The sequence below is a fragment of the Phaseolus vulgaris genome, chromosome 7 (genome assembly GCF_051622355.1).
Source record: "Phaseolus vulgaris cultivar YP4 chromosome 7, ASM5162235v1, whole genome shotgun sequence".
Taxonomy (NCBI): domain Eukaryota; kingdom Viridiplantae; phylum Streptophyta; class Magnoliopsida; order Fabales; family Fabaceae; genus Phaseolus; species Phaseolus vulgaris.
The window spans coordinates 703742-717309 of record NC_143504.1 but is presented as its reverse complement, the minus strand read 5'-3'; the positions used below and the strand labels follow the sequence as shown (position 1 = coordinate 717309).

The 13568-nt window shown below is 30.8% G+C and overlaps 2 protein-coding genes across 5 annotated transcripts in view; one reads left to right on the top strand and one right to left on the bottom strand.

The window, feature by feature from the left end:
• GSL10 (glucan synthase-like 10) overlaps positions 1 to 4598 on the top strand; it is a 35118-nt gene extending 30520 nt beyond the window's left edge. For all 4 annotated transcript variants that reach the window (XR_016523344.1, XM_068634844.2, XM_068634843.2 and 1 more), the window contains 6 exons: positions 809 to 967; positions 1038 to 1140; positions 2019 to 2138; positions 3433 to 3483; positions 3571 to 3753; positions 4150 to 4598. Coding sequence is in view for 3 of the 4 variants with exons in the window: in XM_068634844.2 (XP_068490945.2) it covers positions 809 to 967; positions 1038 to 1140; positions 2019 to 2138; positions 3433 to 3483; positions 3571 to 3753; positions 4150 to 4386 (853 nt within the window). In the remaining variant the exon portion in view is untranslated. The remainder of the gene's footprint in view (positions 1 to 808; positions 968 to 1037; positions 1141 to 2018; positions 2139 to 3432; positions 3484 to 3570; positions 3754 to 4149) is intronic.
• A 1512-nt stretch (positions 4599 to 6110) lies between these two features.
• LOC137828321 (uncharacterized) lies at positions 6111 to 7356 on the bottom strand. The gene is made up of 2 exons (XM_068634842.2): positions 6609 to 7356; positions 6111 to 6560 (listed from the first exon to the last, which is right to left on the bottom strand). Exons 1-2 carry the CDS (start codon positions 7239 to 7241, stop codon positions 6111 to 6113), a joined length of 1083 nt encoding a protein of 360 aa, XP_068490943.1. The 5' UTR covers positions 7242 to 7356.
• Between the last annotated feature and the right edge of the window lie 6212 nt (positions 7357 to 13568).

Genomic DNA, 13568 nt, shown 5'->3' with positions numbered 1-13568 from the left:
CTATATGGACACAATAATCAGTCTAAGGTTGTATGTATTTCTATGTTAATTGGACACGATCTCCTTCGGATAGGAGATCCAGTTCTGGATATTGTGTCTCCACTAGTGATAATTGGATCTCTTGGAAGAGCAAGAAACAAAATGTTGTGGCGAAATCTAGTGCGGAAGCAAAATACAGAACTATGACCTCAACTACTTGTGAGCTTATTTGACTTAAACAATTACTTAAAGTCAGTCAAATGACACTTATATGTGACATTAAGGCTTCTTTCCATATTAGCTCAAATCCTCTCTTTCATGAAAGGACCAAACATATTGATATTGATTGTTATTTTATTTGGGAAATGATTGTATCTGGATATATCAGGACTGCGTTTGTTAATTCAAATGATCAACTAATAGATGCTTTCACTAAATCTTTACGGGCTTAGCCCATATATTTTTATATAGGGATAGAATTTGATAGAAAGATCAGGAAAAGGAAATGTAGAGATTTAGAGAAAAATACAGATTCTCTGAATTCAGAATCTCATCAAATGTTACTGTGTTGATTCCTATATGGTTAGATCTCTATATGTATGTAACTGGGAGGTTTAAAGAAAGTGAACTAAATTTACTTGATTGCTGCTAATTTAACCAATATACTGAACACTATATTTGGGCTAATGGTTTTAGAAATTCTTGCATGCATTATTATGATAGTGCAAATATTTTTTCATCTGGTATTTGTGAAATTATTCTCATTTAGATTGCATCCTTGTTTTCCTTTCCCTGATATCACAATTCTATTCCCATGTTTTGTCTTCAGGTTGGAGGTTGCACTTTTGTTGATAGTATATCTTGCTTATGGCTATAATGAAGGTGGTGCACTCTCGTATATTCTTCTGAGTATAAGCAGTTGGTTTATGGCTCTATCCTGGTTGTTTGCACCATATTTGTTCAACCCATCTGGATTTGAATGGCAGAAGTAAGTATTATCTTAGTATTCTGTCAGGCATGACTCATAATTATTTTCCCTCATATGGTGTTCTTTTTAGGGTGGTGGAAGACTTTCGAGATTGGACAAATTGGCTACTTTACAGGGGTGGAATCGGTGTTAAGGGAGAAGAAAGCTGGGAAGCTTGGTGGGAAGAAGAACTGGTAATTAGCACAGACATCTCTAAAGTTGTGTATTCTAATTTATATAGGAAAGCAGATTTGCAGCAGTAGATATTCCCTCTTCCTCAGGATAACAGTCTTGGTATGCGTATTCAAAGGAGCTTTAGCTTCTCTATTTTCGTGTGCATGAGCAAGGACTGATATCATGCATCATGGATTTGATGCAAAATTGTGGTGGACAGTTATTGATGAAAGAAATAAATAATTACTACCATAATAAACTGTTAAATGATGTAATTAATCTTCGGCTGTAAGATAAAGCTAATCCCCCATGCAGTGTAGGCATTCCCTCTTTCTCAAGATTACTAGATGGCGACATGTAATTGACTGTGTAGCTTCTCTATTTTAATGCACATGAACAAGGACTAATATGATGCATTATGGGATTGTGGTGGACATCTATTATTAATGAATGGAACGAGCAAATCTACAAGATAAACTATTATATAATTCAATTAATTTGCTGCAGTAAGATCCATTCCTTTTCCAAGATAAAGGATATGGGTAATTAGGACTGCTATAATGTATTATTGCATTTAATGCAAGATGTAGTGAACATTTATTATTGAGATTATTACAGCAAGATGAACCATGTCCATCATTCATGAAACAATTCCATAAGATGCAGTATATCTTTTTAAGTTTGGTATCCTTTCATCTGGCATCTCATGATACTTTTTAGTGATTACTCAAGTTCATAAAATTATGTGAAAATATTTGAATATATCATGATACTTCTTCTGTAGCCAAAGTTGATCCTAAAGTTCTGTCATATTTCCTCTTCCGTTAGTTGCTTTCAACATTGCTTATTGATTTTATTCAAATATCTGTCTCATATTCATAAATTGTTTCATCTACAGGCTCATATCAAGAGCTTGGGTTCAAGGATAGCTGAAACCATTTTGAGTCTTAGATTTTTCATCTTTCAATATGGCATTGTGTACAAGCTTAACGTGAAAGGAACTAGCACTTCACTGACGGTATTACATACTTTTTATTTCATTTTCTGTTTCCTTCCTTTTGCAGAAATACTGGTTTAAATTTTTTTTTCTTGTTTCCATATTTTATGTAAGTTATGTGATTAATTAGTAATCGTTTACACAGGTTTTTACTTACACGCCTACATGTTCTATAATCCTAGATAATCTCTAACTGAACTCAAATTATCGAACTAGTTATAATTCAGTTAATACCTAATTACACATTTATCACATGCTTTATATCTGTAACACAATTCTCTATTTTTGAATTGGTTTCTCTTCTGAAATGTGATTCAGAGGGTTTGTAGAATTAGAGAATCTAAGGTTTGGCATATTTCAACAATGATATTAAATGAACGAATTCTCTATTATGACTGATTTTTGTCCATAATACATGTAGCATCACTTGAATTTAGTGATGGCCAAAAATCATTGAGTTTCATCTCAGCTGATGTATAAATATATATAAAAATACAAGTACGAGAATATTTCTAAAAGGAAGGCTACGACCTATGTTTCTTAGCCTAAAGCTAGGTACACACAAAAACAGATATAAAAGCTGTAAAACAAAAAATCACCTCTTTCAACTCTCCCGTCAAGATGGAGCTTATAAATTATATGTGCCAAGCTTGGAACATATAAATTGAATGCAAGTTTGTGAAGCGGCTAATGCATGTTGGTCATTTGTGTTTGGTTCTCTCATAAGATACTGAATTGGAGGCAATATCAAGGGGAGCCTTGATTATCATAATATAGTTTCATCTACTCAACTTCACAAAATTTCAACTCTTGAAGTAGTTGCTTAATCCACTTAAGGACATTGTTGAAGCAATAAGACAAAGACCAGCAAGGGGGTCGGTTGTCGGTGACTGTATATTACCAGAAATTTTCACTGTCCTCTGCCTTGTGGTGGAGCCCTCCATCAACAAGATCCGCAAGGATGCCATCTCCGCCTCCTGTGGACCTCAAACAATGCCCCCATCTCAGAACCCTAGAAGGACCAGATAAAAATCCTAATAATCTCGCTTGAGCTCTATGCCCAGATCGGGATACAACTCATATTGGAAATCCATTTTCTGATCAATAATAAAATAAAATTGTTTCAAGAATATCTTGATTTGAAAATAATACTTGATTAATGAATAGAATGTCTTATAAGTTATATGAATAGAAGGGTCCAATAGATAACTGACTGTCCAAAGTCAAAAGTTGAAACAGTTCTTTTTATGTATCTGCATATACAGAATGTGCACTGGTTTGTGAACTGACTGCTTATGTTCACATTTTTGTACAGGTTTATGGACTTTCGTGGGTAGTTTTGGCCGTGCTTATAATTCTTTTCAAGGTGAAAAATATGCATTGTGTGTTGACTTCATTTAAATGTACATGGTAATTTTGCATCTTCATGCCTATTTTTATTCTTGCGCAATAGGTATTCACATTCAGCCAGAAGATATCGGTCAATTTCCAGCTTCTTTTGCGCTTTATACAAGGAGTCTCCCTTTTGTTAGCACTGGCTGGTTTAGTCGTAGCAGTTATACTGACAGACTTGTCTTTACCTGACATATTTGCTTCTATACTGGCTTTCATTCCTACTGGATGGGGAATTCTGTCTGTGAGTTTTCTTTTTCTCTAAACTGTATCGTATTATTTGTTATTTTACACAATTTGATTGCATTTCTTAATATTTGGGCTTGGCTCTATATTATAAAGTAGATTATAAAACCAGATTATAAAGTAGGGACTTTATGATAAAATGAATGTGAATAAAGTAGGGCCTTTCTTGGCTTTATAAGGACTATTGGTTATATCTCTAGTCAATAATAGGATTTTAGAAAACAGGAAGGTGATAAGAATTTTTTTCTTCTTTTATTATCAGTGAAAACATGTCAGCTAAAAGTGGAAAGTAAAAATAAACGAAACTCCGACATGAGTTTCATTTGGTCAAGCTGACTCCCAAGCAGGAGGATAAATTCCAGTCTGACCTTTTAACTTTGATGTTCCTTTTTAGATTGCTGCTGCATGGAAGCCTCTGATGAAGAAACTAGGACTATGGAAATCTGTTCGATCAATTGCTCGACTCTATGACGCTGGTATGGGAATGCTCATTTTTGTACCCATTGCATTCTTTTCCTGGTTCCCTTTTGTATCAACATTCCAAACTCGCCTCATGTTTAACCAAGCTTTTAGCCGAGGGTTAGAAATTTCTCTAATTCTAGCTGGGAACAATCCAAATACTGGGATATAGTTCTATTTGCCTCATTCCTTGTTCCTAATCAAGATACTATCAATGATGCCTTTTAGATTTCGTGCCAGAGGGCGAGTGTTAGTAAATTTTCTTGTAGGAGGAAGTCTGAATTTTCTGTAGGTCAGCATTGTGAATAGTTGTATCATCAATTATATAGTGTATGAATCGTTTGATGTAACATTAAGTTTAATGTATGCAATATCAGTTTTGAATTCTCTTTGTATTCCAATTTACTTGTTCCCTCCATCATTCAATATCAGCACTGCCTGCTTTAGTAGATATTGTCATGAAACTGCTTTCTATTTTTGAGGATTGCCAAGGGTTCACCAGATATTCAACATATTTCCATTTTCCAAAATTCTATTCATGGTTTCTCATAACAGTATGAAGCTTATGGAATAAACTTAAATTTAAATTATGTGAAATATTTGCAATAAACTAGATGCTAGCTACATAACCATAAAGTCGTATCCTAAAATCTGTGAATAAATAATCTTTTCAATTATGTACTAGATAAAAATATCTAGGTGTAATTTCTTTGTTATTGTAACAATTATTGAAAAATCATTATCTCAGCTTTTTATTTATCTTGGCAATTTTTTGGTCACTAAATAAAAAAAATGAAATTAAAACGAGAAATAAAATATTAGTCTCAGATTTTTATTTTTTTTGTCATTACCGATCATATGTAAGAAGATAAATGTCCAACAATTGGTTGATTACAGCAGAAACATTTAAAACATTTTCGTAACAAATTATTTTGGACTTCAAATTTAATGTTCAAAAGTTTGTTTTATATATGTATCTATTTTTTAATAATATTATAGCTGTGACCTTTTATGTAATGTAGGTCAATGTTTCGTTTTTACCAAGTTGAAAAGAGAGTAAATATATTATTTTAATACATTATAACATTTAATATATATATTAATAAAATTATTTGAAATATTATTATGTATATTTACTTAAATATGTTGCTCCTACCTTATGAATCAAATACGATTAAATGATCAATTTCTACTCGTAGATTTAAGTGGAAATTAAATTTAAATTTTGATTGTAATATTTTATCGTTAAAAGGTCCAAGGGCCACAACAAGCATGAATCACTTGTTTCATTATTTAATACAACCCATTTTATTGTGTTCGGGAAATAAAAATTCGGAATGCTGGAAAACAATTTCTTAATACAATTCAAAAATATGTTACAGAAAGGATCCAAATGTATTTTTATCTTAAACCCATTTTATTTAAGTGTATTTTTTTTGGTTTCATACTTAAATGGGGGTGCATATTGTGCAGAAAGTAATTGCCTCATTATAGCTTCTCATTCTGGTGTGACAAAATGTGCAATATCCATGGAAGTTACAAAAAACATGGACAGAAAAGTATAGTTACAAAACGTATTATTTTATATTTACTTAAATATGTTGTTCCTACCTTTTGAATCAAACAAGGTTAAGTAAAAGTCTGAGGTTGATCTATTTCTATTCCTAGATTATGTAAGTAGTAACTAAATCATTTGGGTGAATAATTAAATTAGCTCATTCAATCAACGAGATAAAATGAAATCTTGGAAATTAAACCTTGAAGTTTCAATTCACAAAGTGAAATAACAGAAAACTCAAACAAGTGGTGAAGAATTAAGAACTAGTGCAAACTCTCCTGATCCTGATCCTGTGAATAACAATTAAACAAAACTTTGAAACCAATGGTGCATTGCACTCAATTGTCTAATGCCTCCATTTTTATTCTGCAACCTCCTGCAGATTCTGGTCCACCACCAGTTCTTTTTGGCCACCCCGGAGGAGGAGCAAGCTGAAGCCCCACACCAGTCTCAGTTTCAGTCTTCACCTCAACAGGAGCAGTAGCAGTAGCAGGAGGAGCAGCAACGTTGGTATTGTTTCCTGCAAAACCAAAAGCAGTGGCTCTGGGAGCATCATGGTCAGCAACAACAGTGAGTGCACCATTTTCCCATTCAAGACGCAGACTCCTCCTTCGTATTTTCGCCATCATTCTCTTCTTCCTCTCACTCTTCGTCTCGTACTTGTAGTGCCTCCAACTCACGTGCGCCGCAAATCTTTGCGACGTCTCAAACACGCACCCGCACTTCGGGCACGTGTACGGTCCGTTCTTCTTGTACGGATTGCTGTGCATCCGACCATCGTATTCCCTCTCATCATCCTCCCTGCAACAAACATCCTCAACTGCTTCACCACCCACGTTGCTGTTTCTCGTCTTCTCCCTCCCATAGTTGCTTTCGTGGGGAAAACAAACACTCAATGGAGTTGCACACAGGGTCATGCTTTTATCAACCTCACTCTCTGAAAAATGGGAACTTTTACAGTTGTTGGGGAAGGGATAAGCAAAATGGTTCAGAAAACTTCCCCTTTGGAGTGGTGCAATGATCGCAAGCTGTGTTGATGAAGTGCCACCAACAGCATCAGTTTCAGAAGCGAATGGTGAGGCAGAGAGGAGTTTGGCTTGCACCATCTCCTTCGCTTTCTTATTACTCTGCTCTGTAATTGCATTGCAAACTGCATTCTCCAGTTTCACTCTCACTATCTCACTCGCTCTTAAGATCCTCTCAGTGTCGCCACCATCACCTAATGAACCCCAAAACTGACCCCTCAGAACCTCTTTGCCCTTCACTTTTTCTGCAGCATTACCATGAAACATCACTGCTCTGCTTTTCGTGGCCAATGAGATTTTTCTCAGGCTTTCGACCCTTTGGTTCAACCCCAGTTGGCTCATTCCTTTCACCGCTAAGGCTTCTCTCTTTGAAACGGTGTTGGAAGCCGAGAGAGGAAAGAGTGTGGCGCTGAAGTTGTTGGACTTGGTGGAGTTCATGGCCATGGTGATGGAGAAATTGAAGGCGATTCTGAGAATGAGTGTGTTTGCGTTGTGTTCATGTTCCTTTGCCACTTTATAAGACTTTTGTTTTAGTTCTTTTTTTTGTTCCTTTTTGTTTCTGAGTGGTATTAATTTATTTTTGTTGCAAGAGAGAAACTAATGGATGGTATTAATTTCATGAAGGAACCAATTTATTTAGGATTTGAAATTTATTTATTTTTTTGAATATAAAATACACGAGTCAATTGTCAAAGTGTTTACCTTATTAATTTATAATGAGATTTGAGCATTTATGAAAAATGTGTTTCAATTAATTGATACTAAAAAATGATGAATTTCTTTGAAGACTTGACCAGCAATTTGACGACAAATCCTGAAAAAAAAAAATAGACTTTTGTAATACTAAGATCAAACATAAATAAACTTATTTTACTAATTAATAAATACTGGTCTAAAAGCCCACCCCCTAAAAAAGAAACAAAATTAAATTTGTATTGTTTGATTATTTCTATCTTATAAACCTCATTTATATTAGTCATTTATAATTGATAATTATAATCAAATAATCTATCTTAACCTAAAAACTATAGGTTAAGAGTTATTATCCTTTTTATGTTATAGTTAGGAGACATGAATTTCATTTATAATTAAGTATTCTTTTGTATTTTAAAGTTATTTTGGTAAAATTAAAGCCCACATTCTTAGTTTTTTTTATCTCATATTATGATTTATTTTCTTAATTAATTATTATTTTAATCTTAGTTACTCGTACTAGAATTTATTATATTATTTAGCATATTTACTTTATATTATATGTTTATTTTAGTTTATTGTGATAAAGTCTTTATACATGAATATTTCTAACTTATTTGTTAGTAACGAGTACTAATTCTACTTAGCATTACATCTAGCATCTACAATTTTTTCTACGTTTTAAGTTAATTATTTTATCAAAATAAAATTTATTTTTTTGTCAGCCAATTGATTACTGAATTAAAATAGTGTTTTCTTTCCACAAAAATATTAATTGGCTAAAGCAAAATCTGCATCGACCATAATTTCTACAAAAACAAATCTTGTTAGTTATTTTTTTTTAAGTAGATAGACCTTCTAATTTAATTTCATCAACATAAAATTTTATTACAAAAAAATTAAGTGATTTATATAAATATAGTTAATATAAATTAATCTAGGCATAAATTAATTAAGAAAGTTTAAGTAAACTAATAACACAATTGAAGCACGACTAAATATTAAACAACCAAGTATTATTATAAGAATAAATACCAAGATATCAAGACATTAATAAAATAGTCAAACAATTAAATAATTTAAACCATATTAACTATATTTACTTCAAAATATAGCTCAAACGAAAACTAACATCATCAGCTTCAGAAAAATAAATACTAAATCAACATAATATGATATAAAAATAAATAATAAATAAAATAAAATAGAAACATAAAATTAAGATAAAATAAAAGTATTAGAGGAAAATCCACAAATAATGGAGAAGGAAGTCTCAACCAGAACTTTACCTAATTAAAGCTATCTTTAAAGAGAAAATTGTGAGGTGTAATGATGAAGGGTTCATTTATACAAAATATAATTCTATTTTTTATTTAAGATTTATTAAAACAATATTTATGATACTTAAAATTTATTAAAATACCTTTCTTGAATTTAAGAGTCAGCCTCAAAATATGTTATCCTTTTTTATAATTAATTGGTGGTAAAAATAACTTTTTCATTATTTATCATAAGAAACTTGGATTGCATTTTTTGTTGTGTTGGTTGTTGTTACTTATACCACGTCCAAATACATTCTTTTTTTTAGTTATCAATTTGTATATGTAGAGGACCTAAAGTAATTTGCACCTAAAATCAATTAATTAACAAATTATGGAATGATCTTTAACAATCAATTAGAAGCTTTTTAGCAAAAGAATATCATAGAGAAAAACACACAAAATGTTTCAATCTTTGTACAAGATGGAATCTATATACATGTCATAATTAACTATTATTTATAATTAAGAAATATAAATACTAAATAACTCTTGATTCTACTTTTTTTTATTAAGATTTCCACATTCTTTAAACAAATGTCCAATTTATTTTATTCAATAGATAAAAAATACTAAATAATTAAGGAGCATAATACTTAATAGCCTAATAAAAACATACCAACCCGTAACAGAATGTAATTTATGTGCATACTATGATTTATCAGTATTTATAATTAAGGAGCACAAATACTAAATAGCCTTTCATTTCAAACATTTTATGATATGATTTTTTTCAAAAGTCTTATTTTATTTTTTTATATTGTTTGAATTTTTTTAATATTTATACTTAAAAGATTTTATAATATTATCTTAAAACTCAACCACATAAAATATTATTTTTAGTTGAACAACTTTGAACATAGTTTTTATATATTCTTACACTTTTATCCTGTACATGAATTTTTACATAAATACACTTCCACTTTTACCCTGTAAATGTTCACCTTACCCTCCAATTTTATATTCAAACTTACACGTGTCTATCTTATTAACGTACCATGCAACTTAGAAACCGTATATCACTTTTTCATCCTACACGTGTCACTCTCATTAACGTACCATGCAACAAACTGTGTATCACTCTCATTAAACCTACCTCGTACACTTATTGCATCAATATTTCTTGTTATTCTTTATTCTTTAAGGAGAACCACAAAACAACCTCAAAATCAAACCACCTTTTCACAATACAGCTCCATTCATTCTCGAAATCCCAGGTACTTCCTTTTACCATGTCTGACAAATGTCACTCAAGTTTCAATTCATGTATCTGCAAGACAGACAAAAAAAAACATGTATAGAAACAATTAAAAATACAAGCTAATAGCAGTGTAACTAAATACTAACTTTTTATAATCTCATTACAAGTTCCAAGTAACAACCAGATTATGATGATAGTTACAAAAACAAATCCAGAGGAATAACAGCAAATCTAATGGGAGTAAATCAGCACTCATTATTCATATTTGTGTAAATAAGTTTGCAAGTCATACATACATATACTGTAATAAGAGACTGAAAGGAAGAGAGGAAAAACTCTTATTACCAAACATCATAGAATCCACCATCAGAAAAATCAAAATAGTTCAACTTGGAATCCTTATCATACCCCCTTACATATATAACACCTATGTATAACAAAGAAAAGGTACAACAAAAACTAACTTACTCAATGTCTATTCAATGAGTCTAACAATTATTCTGTACGAAAGAGTTTTATGTCTGGATATAGATGATCCATAAATTCCTAAAATCACATATCTTACTTGGGTTGGATACAATGTCCTAATGTTTGTTTAAAATCTATGTAATTATACATTTTCATTAATGATTTGAGTATATAGGTGTTGGCGTATATTTGTATTGAATATACTTATTGTTGCAAGTGAAATATATAAGACAGAGGCTCTGATACACATTAGATGACTGATATTTATTCTACTTTGTCTGAGTTTTTTTCTTATTGTAAAACCATTGTGTGTGACAAGGGCTTATGTTGGTGGAAGGAAAACTTGTAATTAAAAAGGCTAGTGAAGAGATGGATGTTTATTATGGAACATGGTTGCACAATTAATCTAAAAAGTAAGAAGTAACATAATTTTTTTTTAAATTATTTGACTCTTTTTTATGAAATATTTTTGTGCAAAATTTGCAATTTTACTCTAAGAACTGTTCTTTGGAGAATTTATACACAAGATTAAACATCAGTCAGAGTAATTGAAACTTACAGATTTTACCTTATTAGTTAACCAAGACCAAGTTTTTAATTGAATAAGAGCAAAAAAATTTAGCAGGTAAGTCTAGCATCTCTAAAGATTATGTCATTCATTTATTTTCAAACTTCTTCAATGATGAAAACTCACATACATTCACAAGTTCTGTTTCCAACTATGTGCAACATGTAAATCTTAAACTATGATCATTGGGGCGAGGGAATCGCCCATATATAATCATTTTTGGCTAATCAAAATGTAATTTTCTTCATAATGCATTGTTGTGACCTCGTCTACCTAATTAAGACAGATGTTTCAAATAACTAGAAAAATAGAACAATTTAAAAAAATGTGAGTGACATTTTGGTCACATAGATAACATTGTTTAGCCTTAATCCCTTTATACCAAAGTTGTACATAATTGTGTTTCTAATCCCTTTATATCAAAGTTGTACATAATTGTTTCTCTATTTTGTATCACTCTCCAAACATTGTGCTGAAAACATTGCTTTCACCTTCCAAAATTTCTGAAAAGCAAAATTGTCTTTCCCTACAATTTTATTGTATAGTAAATAGTAAGCAAAATTGTTTCTAAATCCATCTATCTTTCTTTTCAATTTCAGTTGCATACCACCTATTTCATCCATTAAAGTTTCTTTCATAAGAGTTTCTCACATTGAATTGACCAAATACAACTATTAATTATTTTTCCAAATTGATTGAATCCATGTGTTAATGTAAATTCAATAAAAAAAGAGTTTACTTTATTAGAAATAAAAGATATTACTTATTTAAAATTATAAAAAAATGTAAACATTATTTAGAAAGACATTTATTCGTTTAAAGACTAGATCTACCAGTTTTATGTGTGCAAACTTAATATTAATATTAGAAATTCTTTTTGTTCATTCTCAATAAAAGGGAGTCTAGTTTCCCATTACAAAATTAAGTTCCTCCACTTAATTTCAAGAATGAATTCTATTGCAAGTGTCTCCAAATTCCACTAATAACTTAATTCCCAAAAGTTGATTGATTCATAATTACAAATACCTCTTTTTTTTAGAAAAAAAGAGATTTCCAAATTCTTTAAATATCCAGTTTATTTTATTATTGTTTACTGATAATAAAAATATACTAAATAATAAATAACTTAGTTTTCCAGAATAAAAACAGACCAAGCCTTAACAGAATGGAATTTATATACATAATTAACAAGTATTTGTTTGAATTTTTTTATAAGATTCTATAATATTATCTTAGAACTCAACCATATAAAATATTATTTTTCACTGAACATAGCCTTTATATATTCTTAGACTCTTATCCTGTACAGGAATACCTATATAAATACACTCTCACTTTCACTCTGTAAATGCTCATCCTGACCCTACACGTGTCTCCCTTTTTCACGTTGCCATGCCATGCAACAAACTGTGTATCACGTTAAACCTCGTGCAACAACATTTTTTGTTATTCCTTGTTCTTTAAGGAGAACCACAAAACAACCTTAAAATCAAACCACTTTTTCACAATACAACTTCATTCATTCTCAAAATTCCACATACTCCCTTTTATCATGTCTAACAAATCTACTGTCACACAAGTTTCAATTCATGTATCTCTATCAACAAGACAGAAAAATTAAAAAAACAAAAACAAAAGAGATTTAAACATGTAAAGACAACCTGTGAGGCAATTTACCAGATGTGCAATATACAAAATAAGAGTGTCATGAATAAGAACAGTGACCTGGGTTCTATTGTCCAAAACCAGTACATGGGTGGGACTACAAAATTGATTAAACAACAAAAAATAACATAAGAAACAACCAAACTAAATAACACTTGATAGAAACAAATAAAAACACAAGCTAATAATAGTGTAACTAAATACTAACTCTTTACAATCTCATTACAGGTTCCAAGTAACAACTAGATTATGAGAATGGGTTATAAAAAAACCCAAATTTAGAAGAATAACAACAAATCTAATGGGAGTAAATCAGCATTCATTATTCATATTTGTGTAAATAAGCTTGCAAGTCATACATACATATACTGAGAGACTGTAAGAAAGAGAAGAGAAACTCTTTCACCAAACATCATAAAACCCACCACAGAAAAATCAAAAGAATTCAACATGGAATCCTTATCATACCCCTTACATATATAACACATATAACAAAGGAAAAGTACAACAAAAATCAATATAGAATGAATGTCTATTAAAGAAATCTAACAATTATTCTGTAAGACAGAGCTATGATCCATAGAATTCTTAGAACCACATCCTCTTATGACTGAATACAATGTCCAAGTGCTTGTTTAAAATCTATGTAATTTTATAATTTCATTAATATATTGGATATGTGTAGGTAATGTCGTATATTCATGTTGAATGTGTTTATTATTGTAGGTGAAATATATAAGACAGAGACTCTAATATACATTAGATGACTGATATTTATTTTACTTGAATTCTTTTTTTATTATAAAACCACTCTGTGTAGCAGGGACTTATGTTGTTAGGAGATAAACTTGAACGCT

Excerpts from the sequence above, each read along its gene's own strand:
- LOC137828321 (XM_068634842.2), bottom strand. The coding sequence starts at position 7,241 with ATGGCCATGAACTCCACCAAGTCCAACAACTTCAGCGCCACACTCTTT. Across the intron at positions 6,561-6,608 it reads AGAAGACGAGAAACAGCAAC|AGGGAATACGATGGTCGGAT; the intron begins GTGGGTGGTGAA and ends GAGGATGATGAG.